Source organism: Pogoniulus pusillus, chromosome 2 (genome assembly GCF_015220805.1).
Source record: "Pogoniulus pusillus isolate bPogPus1 chromosome 2, bPogPus1.pri, whole genome shotgun sequence".
In the NCBI taxonomy this organism is placed as follows: Eukaryota; Metazoa; Chordata; class Aves; order Piciformes; family Lybiidae; genus Pogoniulus; species Pogoniulus pusillus.
Window position 1 is genome coordinate 6,113,837 of NC_087265.1, and position 20,557 is coordinate 6,134,393.

At 52.6% G+C, this 20,557-nt stretch overlaps 1 protein-coding gene across 2 annotated transcripts in view; it reads right to left on the bottom strand.

The window, feature by feature from the left end:
* STAM2 (signal transducing adaptor molecule 2) overlaps positions 1–14,114 on the bottom strand; it is a 42,748-nt gene extending 28,634 nt beyond the window's left edge. For both annotated transcript variants that reach the window (XM_064155010.1, XM_064155001.1), the window contains exons 1-2: positions 13,915–14,114; positions 2,509–2,593 (exon numbers count right to left, since the gene is read on the bottom strand). In XM_064155010.1, coding sequence (XP_064011080.1) covers positions 2,509–2,593; positions 13,915–13,954 — 125 coding nt within the window. In that variant the 5' untranslated portion in view covers positions 13,955–14,114. The remainder of the gene's footprint in view (positions 1–2,508; positions 2,594–13,914) is intronic.
* Positions 14,115–20,557: the final 6,443 nt, after the last annotated feature.

A 20,557-nucleotide genomic window follows, 5' to 3' on the forward strand; every position in this document is an offset into this window, starting at 1 on the left:
TCTTTGTGTAGTTGTCTCCCCTCCTGCCCTTTATTAAGAGCCAGCTTCCAAAACTCCTGAACACTGCCACCTACTCTTTAATAAATATCTAGCTTACAACCAGGATGTTGGCTTTGTTGGGTTGTTGGTACATTAACTATGAGCAAACATACCCTCAGGATTAAACCCACACTGACTTCTCTAGTTCTGTGTAAATCAGCACATAACTCAGCACAACAAGGAGTAGTAAACTGCAGTGGTGGAGCAGTTGGTACTGAAGTTACTGCATCAAGCAACTTGCATCCCAAAACTCAATCCAGGGTTCAAGGAGTGGCCTCATCAGTGCCCACTGAAGACGGAAGCAATCAATTCTTTGCTGCTGCTGGCCAAGCTATATCCAGGCCAGGATGCAGGTGGCCTTCTTGGCCACCTAGGAGCAATGCTGGTTCCTCTTCAGCAGCCCCAGCTCCTGTGCTGTCAGGCAACCTTCCAGCCACTCCGCTCCAAGCCTGGAGCATTCATGGGGCTGTTGTGAATGCTGACCTGAAAATCAGGCAAATGCTTCTGGCCACTGCAGGAGCACCAAACATCCACTTTCATTTCCATGCAGGTGGTGGAGTCACCATCCATGGGGGATGTTCCAGAAAAGATGTGGATAGGGCAGCTTGGGACATGGTTTAATGGTCACAGTGCTGTTGGGTTGAAGGTTGGACTGGATGATCTTGGGAGTCTTTTCCAAGTAAACCAATTCTCTGAGTCTGTGATTACCACTCAGGCTAAAGTGATTCAAATCAATCTGCTTTGATCCCATTTTTTCCCCTCTTCTCCTCCCTCAATCCCATTTTTCCTAACGAAGGAACAGAGATAAATTTCTCTTCATAAGCAGGGAACCATCACAGAATCAGCCAGGTTGGAAGAGAGCTCCAAACTCATCCAGCCCAACCTAGCACCCAGCCCTGGCCAATCAACCAGACCATGGCACTAAGTGCCTCAGCCAGGCTTGGCTTCAACACCTCCAGGCACAGTGACTCCACCACCTCCCTGGGCAGCCCATTCCAATGCCACTCACTCTCTCTGACAACAACTTCCTCCTAACATCCAGCCTAGACCTCCCCTGGCACAACTTGAGACTGTGTCCCCTTGTTCTATTGCTCTTGCCTGGCAGCAGAGCCCAACCCCACCTGGCTACAGCCTCCCTTCAGGGAGCTGTAGACAGCAATGAGCTCTGCCCTGAGCCTCCTCTTCTGCAGGCTGCACACCCCCAGCTCCCTCAGCCTCTCCTCACAGGACTGTACTCCAGACTCCTCATCAGCTTCATTGCCCTTCTCTGGACACCTTCCAGCACCTCAACATCTCTCTTGAATTAACAGAATCAACCAGGCACGACCCCTTCCTGCAAGGAAACTAGCTCAAGTTTTCCCACTGGCACAGCTCCTGCTTGAAATTTCTGCAAGATGATTAAATATGAATAACATGGTCTGCTGTGCAGCACTCCATCAGAATTGGAATGCACTCAGCTCTACAAACTGCTCTACTATAAACCCTCTTGGAATGTGTCTTTCAAAGAATTTCAAAGCTAACTCCAGACAGCTGCAGAGCTTGCAGCAGTGGCACACTGCTGGAGCTGCTTGCAGAGCTGACTACACTGGGCATCTTGAGAGGTGTTCTCTCTGAACCAGGATTCTGCTCCATAAGAATATGAAATCACACAGAAACTTAGCAGAGTGTGCTTGGAAGGGATCCTTGGAGAAAATCCAGTCCAATGCCCCTGGCTACAGCAGGGGCACCCACAGCAGCTTGCCCAGCAGCACAATGCCCAGCTGGGATTGGAAGCTCTGCAGAGAAGGAGACTCCACAACCTCTCTGGGCAGCCTGCTCCAGGCCTCCAGCACCCTCACACCAAACAACTTCCTCCTCATCTTCAGATGCAACCTCCTGGTTTCCAGTCTGTGCCCACTGCCCCTTGGCCTGTGTCCCTGGGCACCACTGACAAGAGTCTGGCCACTGCCTCTTGCCCCCCACAGCTCTTTTAGCTCTTGCTGAGCGTTGCTCAGATCCCCTCTGGGGCTGCTCTTCTGCAGGCTCCACAGCCTCACAGCTCCCAACTTTTCCTCCTCACAGAGATGCTCCAGGCCCCACAGCATCTTTGCATCCTCTACTGGACTCTCTCCAGTAGTTTGTGTCTCTTGAACTGGGGAGTCCAGAACTGGACCCAGGAGTCCAGCTGTGGCCTCACCAGGGGAGAGTAGAGGGTTAGGAGAAGCTTCCTCCAGCTGCTGACCACACTTCCAAATGCACCCCAGGAGCTCATTTGACCTTCTTGTCCACAAGCACCCATTGCTGCCTCACAGAGTCCTTGTTGTCCACCAGCACTGTCAGGCCCTTCTATGTGGAGCTGCTTTCCAGCAGGTCACCCCTCAACCTATACTGGGGCAGGGTTATTCCTTCTCAGGGAGAGGACTCAGAACTTCATGAGGTTCCCCCTCCACCCATCCAACTCCAAGTTGTAACACTGAGATAGATCCTTACCCATTAGGAGTACTCCCAACTTTGTCACAGATATCCATGATGAGCCCCCAGTCCTCACTGGTGTTATATTCATTTGTGGCTTTTTCTGCAAAAGAAGAGATTGCTTAAGTTCAAATGCCAGTCACCAGACACTTCCTCAGCCCTCCCAAAAGATACTTCACCTACAAAGTGGTGTCTGTGTCTTAGAGTCATCAAATCTACCAGGTTGGAAGAGACCTCCAAGCTCAGCCAGACCAACCTAGCACCCAGCCCTGCCCAATCAGCCAGACCATGGCACTAAGTGCCTCATCCAGGCTTGGCTTCAACACCTCCAGGCACAGCAACTCCACCACCTCCCTGGGCAGCCCATTCCAATGCTAATCACTCTCTCTGACAACAACTTCCTCCTGACATCCAGCCTAGACCTCCCCTGCTACAACTTGTGCTTATTAGCACAAATTCATACAATCAGCCAGGTTGGAAGAGACATCCAAGCTCAGCCAGTCCAACCTAGCACCCAGCCCTGGCCAATCAACCAGACCATGGCACTAAGTGCCCCAGCCAGGCTTTGTTTCAACACCTCCAGGGATGTTCACCTTCACCACCTTCTCTGAACTTGCTTCACCACTGCAGTGTCCTTCTTGGAGGGAAGGACCCAAAACTGAGCCCAGGATTTGAGGTGTGACCTCACCAGTGCCCAATACAGGGAGTTCCTCCCAGAGGTGCTCCAGGCCCCTCAGCACCTTTGCAGCCTCTGCTGGGCTTTCCCCAGTAGTTCCCTGTTTCTCCTGAATTGGAGAGCCCAGAACTGGACCAAATATTCCAGATGTGGCCTCACCAGGGCAGAATAGAGGGGAGTGAGAATTTCCCTCAGCCTGCTGGCTACACTCCACTGAATGCACCTCAAATGACACAGTGATACATATATCATGTTTGTCCTCTACAGAAGACTCCAAATCACTTGCCAGAGGATAGGCTGAAGGTTTCCGGGATCAAAAGATCCACAGAATTGCTGAGGTGGGAAGAGACATTTGAGATCAAGTCCATCAACTCACCTAGAATTCACAACTTCACCAAGGCCACCATCAGCTTTGCCTGGAATCACAGAATCAGTCAGGGTTGGAAGGGACCACAAGGATCAGCCAGTTCCAACCCCCCTGCCATGGGCAGGGACACCCTACCCTAGAGCAGGCTGCCCACAGCCTCAGCCAGCCTGGCCTTAAACACTTCCAGGGACAGGGCCTCAACCACCTCCCTGGGCAACCCATTCCAGGCTCTCACCACTCTCATGCTCAACAACTTCCTCCTCACCTCCAGCCTCACTCTCCCCACCTCCAGCTTTGCTCCATTCCCCCCACTCCTGCCACTCCCTGATATCCTGAAAAGTCCCTCCCCAGCTTTCTTGTAGCCCCCTTCAGATCCTGGAAGGCCACAAGAAGGTCACCTGGGAGCCTCCTCTGCTCCAGACTGAACAGCCCCAACTCTTTCAGTCTGTGCTCACAGCAGAGCTGCTGCAGCCTCTGAGCATCCTCCTGGCCCTGCTCTGGACACACTCCAGCATCTCCACATGCCTCTTGTGATGGGGGCTCCAGAACTGGATATATGACTGAAAGTTGCCATGCTGCTCTGATCAACTCTTCCACTGTCAGCAGGAAGGCTGAACATCCACCAGGTCAACTGAGGAGGTCTCAACTCTGCATCCTGAAGAACATAGCTACCCTAACACTACTTACACCTGCCATGCCTTTTCTCCTTCCCCCACAGCCTGCAAGCTCATCCATGGAGCCACAGCAAAGGCAAACTCCCTCCTCTTGGACCTGCTCAGCCTGATCTAGGAGCTGGTGAGAAGATGAAGGCTGCCCTACAACAAACTCCTACAAGTTCTGAGCTTTCCTTTTCTGCCAGCACGACAAATTTCACAGCATCTGGTTCTTTACTTAACGTGAGCTGTAGCTGAAGAGGAATCATGAAGGGTAAAACTACATCACACATGCTGAGGGATGGACTTTGAACAGAAAAAAAGCAGATGTGGGAGGATGCATTTTCCAAGACTATTTTTTTGCAGTGCAAAGAGAATATCAACTAAAAAAAAAAAATATAGGATCAGAATCATAGAATCAAGCAGGTTGGAAGAGACCTCCAAGCTCAGCCAGTCCAACCTAGCACCCAGCCCTGGCCAATCAACCAGACCATGGCAGGCATCTGCAAAATGCAGGAAGAACAGCACCAAAAGATAAGGAGAGGGTGGGGGTGTTGTTAATAGAAGCTCCTTCTCTCAAGCCTAAAAAGCACCAAAATCATAGAATCAAGCAGGTTGGAAGAGACCTCCAAGCTCAGCCAGCCCAACCTAGCACCCAGCCCTGGCCAATCAACCAGACCATGGCACTAAGTGCCCCAGCCAGGCTTTGCTTCAAGCCCTACAAGGAGAGGCTGAGGGAGCTGGGATTGTTTAGCCTGGAGAAGAGGAGGCTCAGGGGTGACCTTATTGCTGTCTACAACTACCTGAGAGGTGGTTGTGGCCAGGAGGAGGTTGCTCTCTTCTCTCAGGTGGCCAGCACCAGAACAAGAGGACACAGCCTCAGGCTGCGCCAGGGGAGATTTAGGCTGGAGGTGAGGAGAAAGTTCTTCACTGGAGCCGTCCCTGGAGCTGTTCAAGGCAGGACTGGACGTGGCACTTGGTGCCATGGTCTAGCCTTGAGCTCTGTGGTAAAGGGTTGGACTTGATGATCTGTGAGATCTCTTCCAATCCTAATAATACTGTGATACCTCCAGGCACAGAGACTCCACCACCTCCCTGGGCAGCCCATTCCAATGCCAATCACTCTCTCTGACAACAACTTCCTAACAACATCCAGCTTAGACCTCCCCTGGCACAACTTGAGACTCTTTCCCCTTCTTCTGTTGCTGCTTGCCTGGCAGCAGAGCCCAACCCCACCTGGCTACAGCCTCCCTTCAGGTAGCTGCAGACAGCAATGAGCTCTGCCCTGAGCCTCCTCTGCTGCAGGCTGCACACCCCCAGCTCCCTCAGCCTCTCCTCATAGGGCTGTGCTCCAGGCCCCTCCCCAGCTTTGTTGCCCTTCTCTGGACACCTTCCCAGCACCTACTGCTAGAACTTCTACTCTGTAGTCCTCCAATTCATGAAGCAACACTAGGCTTGAGCTTACTGCTTTAGAAAGAACAACAAAAGAGAGCTGCTTGGTGTATTTTCAACCCCTCCTCAAAGAATTAAAATCCCCACAGTTAATCAGACTAAACTGGATTAGTTCCCTGCTCTGATTTGCCACACAGCTGCACACAAAACGATGCCAACACAAGAGAGGAGATGGCACTAAAATGAGCAGGTGGGAAGGGGATGGGAATTGTTTAGTGGCATCACTGCCAAGAAAAGACATTCTTGTGGAGCTCTAAAATGCCCTAAAACATTGGCATGAATGAAGGTAACAGATCCACCACGGCAGGCAAAGGCCACGTTCTTCAGCGCACTCCATCACACATCACCCAATGGTCTGGGTGGTAAGAGACTACTAAAGCTCATCTAGTCCAAACCTCCTGCACTCAGCAGGGACATCTAAAACTAGAGCAGGGTGCTTAGAGACACAAACAACCTCACCTGGAATGGTTCCAGGCATGAGGCATCTCCTATCTCTCCGAGCAAGCTGGGGACAGGCTCTTATCACCCTCAGTGTCAACCATTTCTTCTTGCTAGTCTGACACTCCCTCTTTCAGCCCAAACCATGGCTCCTTGTCCTGTCCCAACAGGCCCTGAGAAAAAGTCTGTCCCCAGCTTTCTGATCAGCCCCTTCAAGCACTGAAGGTCTCTCTGCAGCCTTCTCTTCCCTCCATAGAATCAAGCAGGTTGGAAGAGACCTCCAAGCTCATCCAGTCCAACCTAGCACCCAGCCCTATCCAGTCAACCAGACCATGGCACTAAGTGCCTCATCCAGGCTTTGCTTCAACACCTCCAGGGACAGTGCCTCCACCACCTCCCTGGGCAGCCCATTCCAATGCCAATCACTCTCTCTGTGAAGAACTTCCTCCTAAGCCCAAGTCTCCCAGCCTGGCCTCCCAGCAGAGCCCTTCCAGCCCTGCCAGCACTGCTGTGGCCTCCTCTGGCCCTGCTCCAGCAGGTCCCTGTCTGCACTGAGGACTCCAGAGCTGGCCCCAGCACTCCAGGTGGGGTCTCAGCAGAGTGAAGCAGAGAGGCAGAATCCCCTCCCTGTCCCTGCTGCTGAGGATGAGTCCAGCACACAGCTGGGGCTGGGCTTGTGCCCAGCTTTGCAGCCACCAGGACTGCTGCTTCTGAGAGAAGCTGAGGATCAGCCTTTGCAGGATGACTGCAGCCTTCCCCTTTTCACAAGCAGGGGGACATAAGCAACACCGAGGGAGAGAGAAAGCCCCAACACGAGGAGGTCACTGGCTAACACCTGGAGGTCCTCAAAAGCCTCCCTGCTGACTTCTTTTCCAACATCAAGTCCTCACTCTCTGAAGATCTTGGCATAGTGTCAAGATAATTTAAGAGATAATTTAAGTGTGCTTCTCCATGGTGCCTCTTACAGGCCTGCAGACAGCAGGCAAAGCTTGCAGCCTCCCTACATTGCAGCTTTCACTTCTCTGAGCCTGATGCACTGTCAGCACTGGGAGCTCTGAGGTCTGCCAATACAGAAGCCCCACAGACCATTCCCAATGCAGATGTGAGGGCTCTGCAGCTGTGCTAGGATTGTGATCACATTGCAAGAAGCAAGGAGAACAGCTAGAGCAACTGGGGCAATCTTAAAATACCCACATGAAGATGAAAAGGAAGAAAAGGGAGATTTAGGTGTCACAGGATATTAGGGGCTGGAAGGGACCCAAGTTGATCATCCAGTCCAACCCCCCCTGCCAGAGCAGGACCACACAGTCTAGCTCAGGTCACACAGGAACACATCCAGACAGGCCTTGAAAGGCTCCAGGAAGGAGACTCCACAACCTCTCTGGGCAGCCTGTGCCAGGGCTCTGGGACCCTCAAAGTAAAGAAGTTCCCCCTCTTGTGTTGAGCTGGAACCTCCTGTGCTGCAGCTTCCATCCATTGCTCCTTGTCCTATCCCAGGCAGCAGTGAGCAGAGCCTGTCCCCCCACTCCTGGCAGCCTTCAGATACTTATAAACCTTTATCAAATCTCCTCTAAGACTCTTCTCCAGACTAAACAGCCCCAGGTCCCTCAGCCTCTCCTCGTCAACCATGCCCTCCAGCCCCCTCATCATCCTCACAGCCCTCTGCTGGACCCTCTCCAGCAGATCCCTGTCCCCCTGAAACTGGAGAGCCCAAAACTGAAGGCAGTATTCAAGATGAGGTCTCAGCAGAGCAGAGTAAAGGGGCAGGAGAACCTCCCTTGATCTGCTGGACACACTCTGCCTAATACAGCTCAGGGTCCCATTGGCCTTCTTGGCCACAAGGGCACATTGCTGTGCCATGGCTGTTATCCACCAGCACCCCCAGGTCCCTCTCCACAGGTCTGCTCTCCAGCAGATCACCTCCCAGCCTGGACTGGTGCAGTTTGTTATTCCTCCCCAGGTGCAGGACTCTGCCCTTGTCCTTGTTGAACTCCATCTGGCTCCTCTGTGCCCAGCTCTCCAGCCTGTGCAGGTCTCTCTGGCAGCACAGCCTTCAGCTGGATCAGTCAAGCCTCCCAGCTTGGTGTCATCAGCAAACCTGCTGAGCAGACTCTCTGTGCCCTCATCAGTGTCACTGATGAAGATATTGGACAGGACTGGCCCCAGCACTGATCCCTGCTTTCAAACATACCAGAAGTGCTGGGGTTAGGGTAAGAAGTGTGTAGCTCTTCATTTATCTCCCACTTGAATCACTTTGTCTTGAGGTGGGGGTTAGTCTCTTCTCTGAAGGAACAACAGGACAAGAGGAAACAGCCTCAAGTTCCACCAGGGCAAGTTTAGGTTGGATCTGAGGAACAAATTCTTCCCATAAAGGGTTGTCAGTGCCTGGTCCAGGCTGCCCAGGGCAGTGATCAACTCCCCATCCATGGAGGGGTTTGAAAGCTGTGCAGATGTGGTGCTGAGGGCCATGGTTCAGTGGTGACCTGGCAGTGCCAGGCTAATTGTTGCACTTGGTGATTGCAAAAGTCACTTCCAACCGAACCAGATCTATGAAAAGGAGCTGCAGGAAGCTCACACCCCCTGGGATCCCTCAAGCATGACAAGGGCATCCCAAAAGCTCCATGGAAATCTCTGCCAGCATGACACTTGGAGTCCCACAGCAGAGATCTCCCAGTCACTGCTTGTGCTGGAGAGCCAAATCCCACTGAACTGCCAACACTTGACACTGACACAGCCAAATCAGCAAGCCTGGGCTGATGGCACCTTTACCTGTGTGCTGCCCACCACACATGACCTTCAAACCTGCCCCATTTTTGGTTATTTCAGTCCTGTATTCCCTTGTGGCATAGTTGTCAGCAATGCCAAATAACCTCCCAGGTGAAAAAAAAAACCCCAAAGAGATAAAAGCACTAGAACAGAACATCTTTTTCTTCCACCTGGTGCTATTTTTGTGCTGGAAAACAAGCACTCAAGCACTGATTTAGCACAAAACTCTGCAATTTGATGTGGTGTTTGCTAAGGAGGGATCACTGAAGCCACTTCATAGATTCACAGAATGGGTTGGAAGCAATCTTCAGCATCATCTAGCTGCAAATCCCCTGCCATGGGCAGGGACACCTTCCCATTAGCCCAGCTTGCTCAAGACCTCATCCAATCTGGCCTTGAACACCTCCAGGGAGGGAGCATCCACAACCTTCCTGTTCCAGTGCTTCACCACCCTCACAAGAAATAATTTCTTCCTAATCTCTAAAATCTCCATCTGCCCTCTTTATGCTTCAATCCATTCCTCCTCATCCTATCACTTGTCAAAAGTCCCTTCCCAGGACTCTCCACCTGGAGGTTGCTTTGCCCCCTGAACTGAAGTCTTGCCTGCACATAGATATTTCAACTTTTACAACACAAGGGAAAAACAAAACACCAGAGCTGATATATGAAAATGAAAGATGAACAAAACTGAGGAGTGCTCCAGACCTCTGCTCTCCAGAAGACAGAGCAGGATCACATGGTTGAAAGACAGATATTTAGTCCCAAACACCTTCATTTGTTTGCTTTGCCTCTGTATAAGCAGAATTAGGAGGTTTTAGCTGTGATTTAATCAGTGATTATAGTCACAGGAAGGCTGGAGTCATAGGATTTGCACTTCCAGCAATGCTGTGTGGTCCACTTGATCCTTGCTGGAAAGGCAACACCACTTATAATGATGCCAGGTCCTTATTCAGGTCACTCCAAATATTATATTCTAACAAAATCATTTAATTGAAGTGGAAGATCAAATGACCTTCTTGCACTTCTCTGAGTTCAGTTCATTTTGTTAGTCAATAACCTGAGGATCAAACAGTTCCATTTGCCATGCATCTGCCAACTGCAGGAAAAACTGCACAAAGAGACTAGGGGGGGAGGGATGTTCATAGAAACTCCTTCTCTCAAGCCTAAAAAGCACCAAAATCATAGAATCAAACAGGTTGGTAGAGACCTCTAGGATCATCCAGTCGAATCTAACAACCAGCCCTGTCCAATCAACCAAACCATGGCACTAAGTGCCCCAGCCAGGCTTGGCTTCAACACCTCCAGGCACCGAGATTCCACCACCCCTTGGGCAGCCCATTCCAATGCCAATCACTCTCTCTGACAACAACTTCCTAACAACATCCAGCCTAGACCTGCCCTGGCACAGCTTCAGGCTGTGTCCCCTTCTTCTGTTGCTGCTTGCCTAGCAGAAGAGACCAACTCCCACCTGGCTACAGTCTCACTTCAGGTAGTTGTAGACAGCATCTCTGTGGCTTCTAAACACCTCCAGTGATGAGGATTCAACCGCAGATAGCAATGGGCTGAAAGAGACATACCCAGCTAGAGTGACACACTGCAGGTGAATGGATCAAAGAAGAAGGAAATGTGAAATGCTACCATAAAGGTCAGCAGCTGCCTCCTGTGCAGTGCTGGATGCCAGTCAAACTACACAGGAAAGCATTTCCTGCTCCCTTGATCCTGGCAACAGTGTTCTGAAAGAAGCTAACTAAAGAAAAGATGAAAGGGAATAGGTTTCTTCTCTACTGAAGGAGCAACTGCTTCACAGATGAAGGTTGTTAGCAGGAAGGACAACGCAGGAGAACAAGTGCATGTGAGCCAGGGCTGGAGCACCTCTGCTGTCAGGACAAGATGAGAGTTGAGGTTGTTCAGCATGGAGAAGGCTCCAGAGAAACCTTAGAACAGCCTTCTGGCACCTGAAAGGGGCTACAAGAGAGCTGGGGAGGGACTTCTGACAAAGGCATTGAGTGACAGACTCCAACTGGAAGAAGCTGAATAGAGAGAAGACATGAGGAAGAAATTCTTCCTGGGAGGGTGGAGAAGCAGCAGAACAGGTTGCCTGGAGAAGTTGTGGAGGCTCCCAGCCTGAAAGTGTTCAAAGCCAGGCTGGATTGGGCCTTGAGGAACCTAGTCCAGTGAAAGGTGTCCCTGCCCATGGCAAGGGGGCTGGAACTGGATGACCATTAGGTCCCTTCCAAACCAACCTATTCTGTGATTCTATGAACTAAGAATAAATGTAGACAGGGAATTAAAAAACTTCCAGCATTTAAGAGTTGAAGTTTTGGGGTATCCTCTCTATGAGAAACAGATGAAGGAACCCACCCTCTTCTACAACACTGCTTCACAGGTTCATGTTGCAACACTGCAGCTATATACAAAGCAACCCAAGCAGGAGCCAAGGAATTGAGGCTCTGCTGAAAAACAAACACATGGGTTTAGAGCCAAGGAAACAAAACCAGTTGTGTGGCAAAGCAAAAGTGCCTCCACCTGCATTTGCTAAAGGAAAGAGCAGAGCTACATGAGTGGTCTGAAGAGAGAGCTAAGCTGGGTCAACCCCACTGCTAACAAAAGCAGGGTCCTGTCCTTCACATGAACCTTTGCAGCGGTGCCCTGATCCTCTCTTCACTACCACTTCACAGCTTTTGCTGAGCTTGTTCAAGCCACCAAACTTCCAAACTCATCAACTTCCCAGCCAATTCAATTCACAAGGCAAATATATCCTTCTGGAAGATTAGGTTTTCTTGCCACAAAGGATTGAATCAGCTCAATGGTGAATAAAACCAGAACAAAACAAACCTGGGTGGATAGGAAAAGGATCAATCTTACTCCACAGCGCCAAGCAGCTGGACTCAACTATTTTGTTTTGGGGGCTTTCCTTTTTCTTTCAGTGAAATGGACAACAAAATGTTAAACAGATATCAAAAGCCTAGGGGAAAAAAACTCAAATCATAGAATCAAGCAGGTTGGAAGAGACCTCCAAGATCATCCAGTCCAACCTAGCACCCAGCCCTAGCCAGTCAACCAGACCATGGCACTAAGTGCCTCACCCAGGCACCTTTAAACACCTCCAGGGATGGTGACTCCACCACCTCCCTGGGCAGCCCATTCCAATGCCAGTCACTCTCTCTGCCAACAGCTTCTTCCTAACATCCAGCCTATACAGCTCACTCACATTTGATATTCTGGGTAGTCTAATTTACAAGGCAATAGTAATTATTTTAAAAGCTGCTATTAACAAATAGATTTGGGTTTGGGTTTAGTTTTTTTTTCCTGGCAAGGGGTTGCAAGATTTAGCCTCAATAATTACAAAAAAAGTTCCTGTTCTGCTGCATTTGTTTAATTTGTTGTAAGTGCAGAGAGCTATGAGGCCAAATTTAAGACATTAAAGAACAACAGAGGTTGCCACAGCCTTAAAGTTCTAGAAGCAACAAAGAATTCTGCAGAGCTGTGAGAGTGCCCAGCTCAAAGAAAATCTTCACTTGTGCAAATACATCAGGGCTAAAGTCAATGTGAAAGATAAAAGTCTGGGAAAACACACAAGGTGTTCAAAATAAGTGGACTACGTGTAGCTGGGGCCTGGCAAGTTTCTCCTTTCAATCCTAGGTCAACATTAAAACTCTCACAAGCGTTTGTGAGGCGCTCAAAAGAAAAGGAATGGCTTTATTCCACAAACTTGCTGCAGAGAGAATGAAAACACAGTGCAACACACACTCCATAAAGGCAATGATGTGGGAATAGAAGGACTCACAATGACCTCTTAGAATCATAGAATCAAGCAGGTTGGAAGAGACCTCCAAGCTCAGCCAGCCCAACCTAGCACCCAGCCCTGGCCAATCAACCAGACCATGGCACTAAGTGCCTCAGCCAGGCTTGGCTTCAACACCTCCAGGCACAGCGACTCCACTACCTCCCTGGGCAGCCCATTCCAATGCCAATCACTCTCTCTGACAACAACTTCCTAACAACATCCAGCCTAGACCTGCCCTGGCACGGCTTGAGACTGTGTCCCCTTGTATCTATCCTGGCCCCGACAAATCTCAAGCATTCTCTTCTAACCCAAGGTTCCAGTGCTAACAAGAAATGCCAACCTGACTGCGGTCTGTACCTGAAATCGTTTGGGGTTATTTTTGCCAGTGCTCTGGTACAGAACAGGTCTCATTTTAAAGAGCAAAACACCCCGCCCTAAAGAAGCAGGAGGGAGGACGAGAGTGTGATGCTCCAGAAAGCACAAGACAGAGCAGAAACACCAAACAAAACAACTGAGTCATCATCCTTCTTCCTACCGATGCCACCGACTCCAGCCCTAGCTGGCTCACGGCTTTGTAATGGGAGCAAACCTCACCTGAGACTTCACTTGGTACCTCCAAAGCAGCCTTTACACGGTGCCATAGTATCAGGGCCTGAAGAGGCGTAAAAATTGGATGCTATTGATATTCGGAGTCTGTTTTTCGCCCTCGAGTTCTACACCAAAAGGAGGTTTAGCCAGCACTGAACTCCAGCGAAACGCCGCAAACCGAGCAAGGGGGTGCGGGAGGCAGGAGGTGACAAAACACCTCCCAGAGACGCTGTCAGAGCAGGGAAACTTCAGCAGCAACAGCTCCGCCGGCCCCAAAACACACCCTGCAACTGCTGAGCGCCCCGTGGGGCGAGTCGGCGCCTCAGGCTGCGCTGCTGGAGCTCCGACAGGCCCCACTCCCCCGGCACACACCCCCGAGAGCAGCCAGGCAGGCCGGGCCGGCGACCCCCGCAGCCGCGGGTTACCGGGGAGCCCCTCAGGAACCGCACACAGGCTTTCCCCTGCAGCTTCGCGGTGAGGCTGCCTGCAGCCGCCAGCGCCCCGGGGCCGGGCAGTTCACCCAACAGGCCTGCGACGGCACCATAAGGCCACCACCGGCCGGCGTTATCCCTTCTCCCTCGGACGCCCCGGGCCCGCCGCGGGGAGGAGGAGGCCGCCGCCCCGCAAGCTCTGGCCCTGCCGCCCAACCAGGCCCAGCCACCGCCACCCCCCGGTCTCCTCGCACCCCGCTGCTCACCCACATCCTGCTCGAAGGGGTTAGGGGCGAAGAGCGGCATCTCGGCAGCGCCCAGCCGGACACCCGCTCCGCAGCCCACACACCCCGACCCCGGACGCCGGAGCTCCGCCGCCCCACGGCCACCGCCCCGAGGCCCTCGCGGCTGTCCCGGACGCCTGATCGCTGAGCGCAGGAAACACAGCAGCAGCACCGCAAGGCCACGGCGGTCAGCACCGCAAGGCCACGGCGGTCAGGCGGGAGGGCAGGGGAGAGCAGCAGCAGTGGGCGGCAGGACGCGAACGTTGTTTGGGGCGGGCAGCAGCAGGGGCGGCGCGGCTGAGTCAGGCGCTGCAAGGGGCACCCCGGCGGGGCGGAGCCAGGCGCTGGGGGGGCAGCAGGGGGCGGGGCCGGGGCGGGGCCTGCGAGGGGGCGGGGTTAGGAGAGGTCCTGTGCGGAGGCCACGCCCCGCTCGCCACTCCCCTGGCCGGTGACGCCGCGGGCGCCATCTTGACGTGGGGGCGGCCGGGCCCGGGGGGGGGTCTGTCTGGCTGCTGGCTTCGTCCTCCTGTCCTCACCCTTCCGTGTCCCTTCCTCCCTCGTGTCCCTTCCTCCCGCGTGTCCAAACCTGATTAAAGGCTTTGTTGCTTCTGGGGGTGCGAGGCGTGGAGCACAAGGACAGAGCCCAGCAAGCAGTGTCTGCGCAGCTGAGGGAAGTGGAAGCCAGGAGGTTCCACCTGAAGCTGAGGAGAAAGCTGTTTGGTGTGAGGGTGCTGGAGGCCTGGAGCAGGCTGCCCAGGGAGGCTGTGCAGTCTGCCGAGCTTCCAAGGCCAGCTGGGCGCTGTGCTGCTGGGCAGGCTGCTGTGGGTGCCCTGCTTTAGTGGGTGATCTCCAGAGGTCCCCTCCAGCCGTGCTGAGGAAATGATGGCTGAGGGAAAGGTGTATAAAGAAGCGAAGGGCACTGCCAGGAGGGTTGAGCCAGACTCTGCTCAGAGATGCCTAACGATAGGATGGGGCAGTGAGTGCAAGCTGGAGCACAGCAGGTTCCATGTGAACATAAGCAAAAGCTCTTTGACTGTGAGGGTGACACAACACAGGAGCAGGCTGCACAGAGAGGTTGCGGAGTCTCCCCTGGAGACGTTCAAAACCTGCCTGGGTGCATTCCTCTGTGACTTACTTTAGGTGATCCTGCCCTGGATGACCACTTTGAGTGCTGTGTTCAGTTCTGGGCCCCCCAGTTTAGGAGGGACATTGAGATGCTTGAGCGTGTCCAGAGAAGGGTGACGAGGCTGGGGAGAGGCCTTGAGCACAGCCCTACGAGGAGAGGCTGAGGGAGCTGGGATTGGTTAGCCTGGAGAAGAGGAGGCTCAGGGGTGACCTCATTGCTGTCTACAGCTACCTGAGGGGTGGTTGTGGCCAGGAGGAGGTTGCTCTCTTCTCTCAGGTGGCCAGCACCAGAACGAGAGGACACAGCCTCAGGCTGCACCAGGGGAAATTTAGGCTGGAGGTGAGGAGAAAGTTCTTCACTGAGAGAGTCATTGGGCACTGGAATGGGCTGCCCGGGGAGGTGGTGGAGTCGCCGTCCCTGGAGCTGTTCAAGGCAGGATTGGACGTGGCACTTGGTGCCATGGTCTGGCCTTGAGCTCTGTGGTAAAGGGTTGGACTTGATGATCTGTGAGGTCTCTTCCAACCCTGATAATACTGTGATACTGTCATTCTAAGTCAAGGGCATGCAGCCTTCTGCTGACTGTCCCCACAGCCTCACAGAATGTGTAACCAGGAGGGGAATTCCAGTATCACTAGGGTTGGAAAAGACTTCCGAGATCACTAAGTCCACCTCTGTGACCATGTCCTGAAGTGCCACATCTACTTGTTTTACTACCATCTGCAGGGATGCTGATTTGCCACTTCCCTGGGCAGCCTGGTCCAATCTCTGACCACTCTTAAAGAAGTTGTTCCTAATCATAGAATCAGCCAGGCTGGAAGAGACCTCCAAGCTCAGACAGTCCAACCTAGCACCCAGCCCTAAACAATCAACCAGACCATGGCACTAAGTGCCTCAGCCAGTCTCTTCTTGAACACCTCCAGGCACAGTGACTCCACCACCTCCCTGAGCAGCCCATTCCAATGCCAATCACTCTCTCTGCCAACAACTTCCTCCTAACATCCAGCCTAGACCTGCCCTGGCACAACTTGAGACTCTGTCCCCTTCTGTTGCTGCTTGCCTGGCAGAAGAGACCAACCCCACCTGGCTACAGCCTCCCTTCAGGTAGCTGCAGACAGCAATGAGGTCTGCCCTGAGCCTCCTCTTCTCTAGGCTAAACAACCTAAACCTCCCCTGATGCAGGCTGAGGCTGTTTCCTCTTGTCCTATTGTTACTTAGCCTCACAGCATCACAGAATTTCTGAGGTTGGGAAAGACCTTCGAGATCATGGAGTCCAGTCATGAGTTTCACACTGACAAGTCCTTGACTCCAACCTCCTTTCAGGGAGCTGTAGAGAGCAGTGAGATCTTCTCTCAGTCTCCTTCTGGCTAAGATGTAGAACAGCTCCTCAGAAAGCCACTTTGAGGGCACTCCTGGCCCTATGCCTGCTGAAGGCAGCCAGCAACAGCTGCTAGTAAGATATCGGGGAGCTACTAACCACTGCTGGGGGTACCTGCCTTGTGTGAGGAGTAATGAGGCTTCAGAGGAACTCCTTCCAGCCAAGCTGTGAGTCAGTAGTGTCATAGCCACGTGCTATGGAGTGTGCACAGTCACAGTTCTTAGAGGTACACCTCATAGTCATGAGCTGTAGTCATCATCGTGGCAGTGGCAGGGCATTAGTCAGAGCCTGCTTTTCACTTCTTCAAGCAGAGAGCTGGTGGAAAAGTGAAGCGTAGCAGCATTGCTACAAGGAGGGCATTGAGGGGCTGGAGCAGGTCCAGAGAGGGGCAGTGAAGCTGGGGAAGGGTCTGGAGAACAGAGCTGGGGAGGAGCAGCTGAAGGAACTGAGGGTGTTTAGCCTGGAGAAGAGGAGGCTGAGGGGAGACCTCAGTGCTCTCTACAGCTCCCTGAAAGGAGACTGGAGCCAGGTGGGGGTTGGGCTCTTCTATCTAGTGTCAGGTGATAGAACAAGAGGAAATGGCCTCAAGTGTGCTGGGCTGCAAGAGCAATGTGGGCAGCAGGGCAAGGGAGGGATTCTGCCCCTTTGCTCTGCTCTCCTCAGACCCCACCTGCAGTCCTGTGTGCAGTTCTGGAGCCCTTAACACAAGGTAGGACATGGAAGTGTTGCAGCCAGTCCTGAGGAGGCCACAGAGATGCTGAGAGGGCTGCAGCAGCTCTGCTATGAGGACAGGCTGAGAGAGTTGGGGCTCTGCAGCCTGGAGAGGAGAAGGCTTGGAGGAGACCTTGGAGTGGCCTTCCAGGATCTGAAGGGGATGTGACCTACAGGAGAGCTGGGAAGAGACTATTGACAAGGTCTTTAATGACAGGATGAGGAGCAATGGGTTTAAACTGGCAGAGGGCAGATTGACACTGGATGTTAGGAAAGGGTTCTGTACAGTGAGGGTGGTGAGACACTGGCACAGGTTGCCCAGGGAGGTTGTGGAGGACAGAAGCACAGAATGGGATCAAAGATCAAAGATCAAAGATCAAAGATCCCATTCTGTGCTTCTGTCCTCCACAACCTCCCTGGAGATGTTCAAGGCCAGGCTGGATGAGCCCTTAAGCAACCTGTTTTAGTGGGAGATGTCCCTGCCTATGGCAGGGGGTTGGAACTGGCTGAGCTTTGAGGTCCCTTCCAACCTGAACCATTCTATGATTCTAAGTTGCTCCAGGACCAATTGCTTCACCAGAAGGCTTGTCAAGCTCTGAACCGGGCTGCCCAGGGCAGTGGTGGAGTCCCCATCCCTGGAGGGGTCCCAGAGCTGTGTAGATGTGGTGCTGAGGCTGTGGTTTAGCCATGACCTGGCAGCACTCCGCTACTTGTTGTACTTGGTGGTGTTCGAGATCTCTTCCAACCGAAAGGATTCTGTGATTCCGATTTAAATCTGCAGGCTCTCTGCTGGCACACTGGTACCCTCTGCTCCGGGTTTCACCGAGTATGGAGACACAGCAGCAGGTCACTCGGCACCTCTGGAGCCAGCGTCCTCTGCTGGGTGAACTTCCCATTCCGCTCCCGTTTTCCAGCGTTGGAGGCAGGCTGCAGGTGGCACCATTGTCCCACGCTCGCAGCCAGCGCCACCCGTGCTGAGCTGAACTGAGCTGCAGATGGACTGCTGTCAGGTTCTTAAGGCAAGACAGGCCTCCTTCATAGAATCACAGAATCAGCCAGGTTGGAAGAGAGCTCCAAGCTCAGCCAGTCCAACCTAGCACCCAGCCCTGGCCAATTAACCAGACCATGGCACTAAGTTGCAACCAGCAGCAGCAACAGAATGAGGGGACACAGTCTCAAGTTGTGCCAGGGGACACAGTTAGCAACCAGCAACAGCACAGAACAAGGGGACACAGTCTCAAGTTGTGCCAGGGGACACAGCTGGCAACCAACAACAGAACAAGGGGACACAGTCTCAAGCTGTGCCAGGGGAGGTCTAGGCTGGATGTTAGGAGGAAGTTGTTGGCAGAGAGAGTGATTGGCATTGGAATGGGCTGCCCAGGGAGGTGGTGGAGTCACTGTGCCTGGAGGTGTTGAAGCCAAGCCTGGCTGAGGCACTTAGTGCCATGGTCTGGTTGATTGGCCAAGGCTGGGTGCTAGGTTGGACTGGCTGAGCTTGGAGGTCTCTTCCAACCTGGCTGATTCTACGATTCTAAGGACTTATTATGAGAGGATGAGAGGGAATGGATTGAAGCAGGAAGACAAAGGACCTGAAGGTGTTGTTTGACAGCAGCTGAAGATGAGTCAGCAGTGTGCCCAGGTGGCCAAGAAGGCCACCAGCATCCTGGCCTGGATCAGCAAAGGTGTGGCCAGCAAGAGTAGGGAAGTGATTGTGCCCCTGTACTGGGCACTGCTGAGGTCACACCTTGAGTCCTGGATTCAGCTTTGGACCCCTTGCTCCAAGAAGGACACTGAGGTGCTGGAGCAGGTCTGGAGAAGGGCAACAAAGCTGGGGAAGGGTCTGGAGAACAGTGCTGGGGAGGAGCAGCTGAGAGAGCTGGGGGTGTTTAGTGTGGAGAAGAGGCTGAGGGGAGACCTCGTTGCTCTCTACAACTCTCTGAGAGGAGATTATTGGGGATCAGTCTCCCTAGAAGCAAGTGACAGGATGAGAATAAATGGCTGCAAGTTGCACCTTGAGGGTTTTTAGGCTGGACATGGGGAACCTCAGAAGGTTTGTCAAGTCCTGATCCAGGCCGCCCAGGGCAGTGGTGGAGTCCCCATTCCTGGAGTGGTTTCAAAGCCATGCAAATGTGGTGCTGAGGGCCATGGCTTAGTGGTGACCTGGCAGTGCTAAGTTAACAGTAACTCAAGGATCCTAAAGGCCTTTTCCAGCCTGAAGGACTGTGTGATTCTAAGAGTTTGCTTGAGTAGCTCTTGAGGTGCTTTGTCCTCATGCAGAGAAGCAGCATGCTAAGGCACTGAGCTTTGTTCTGTGTCTGAGTGGCTTCTCTGTGTTCCTCCAGCTGCCCTCTGGTTTGCTTTCTGTCTCACTGAAATATTTCTTTCCTCTTTTTACCAAGGTCCCTCTGCTCTGGCTCTCTGTGTAGGAGTCATGCAGACAGACTGACAGAGAAAACTCTGGAAATCACAGAATTGTTTGGGTTGGAAAAGACCTCCAAGATCATCCACTCTAACTCTCAACCCAGCACCCCCATGGCCATTAAGCCTTGTCCCAAAGTGCCATGGTTCTTCAACACCTCCAGGCGTGGTGACTCCACCACCTCCCTGGGCAGCCTGTGCCAATGCCTGACTGCTCTTGCAGAAAAGAAAATTTTCCTCATGTCTAACCTAAACCTCCCCTGGGGCAACTTGAGGCCATTTCCTCTTGTCCTCTCACTTGCTAGTACACAGAAGAAACCAGCTTTCACCTGGCTCCAACCTCCTTTCAGAGAGCTGTAGAGAGCAATGAGGTCTGCCCTCAGCCTCCTCTTGTGCACACTAAACACCCTCAGTTCCCTCAGCTGCTCCTCACCAGCCCTGTTCTCCAGACCCTTCCATCTTTGTTGCCTTTCTCTGAACCTCCTCCATCCTCTCAAATGTCCTCCTTGTAGCGAAGGGACCACATCTTTGGTCTGCAGGAGAACTCTGCAGTAACCCAGGAAATGTACCCCAGGGAAGCTGTGCTAGTCTGAGCCTAGCTGGGATAATTTGGTGAGAAGAATTAGATGATAGGTTGTGAAAAGGAAGCAATGGTGATGTCTACTGCACTCATAGGCTTGCTGAGATGGACAAGAACATAAATATAGGTAACAGAGGTGCTCTCTCTGGCTCTGGCTGCCTCCCTTCTCTCCCTAACTTGCTGTCTGTGTAACTAATCCTTCTGCTTCCTAACCCCCCCTGGATGATTCTCCAAACTCACCTTGAACATAAGGCAAAGTCTGGGATAAGGTAGAGGGATGGGAAGGAGGTGGAAGAGTGGTTGGGAGCCCCTGCTGGGGACTCTGGTTTCTGGGAGGGCTGTTGTGTTTCTGTATTACTTTTAACTTGTCTATTTCTGTCTCTAGCTGTATATACCAAGGGGAAGTCACACAGTA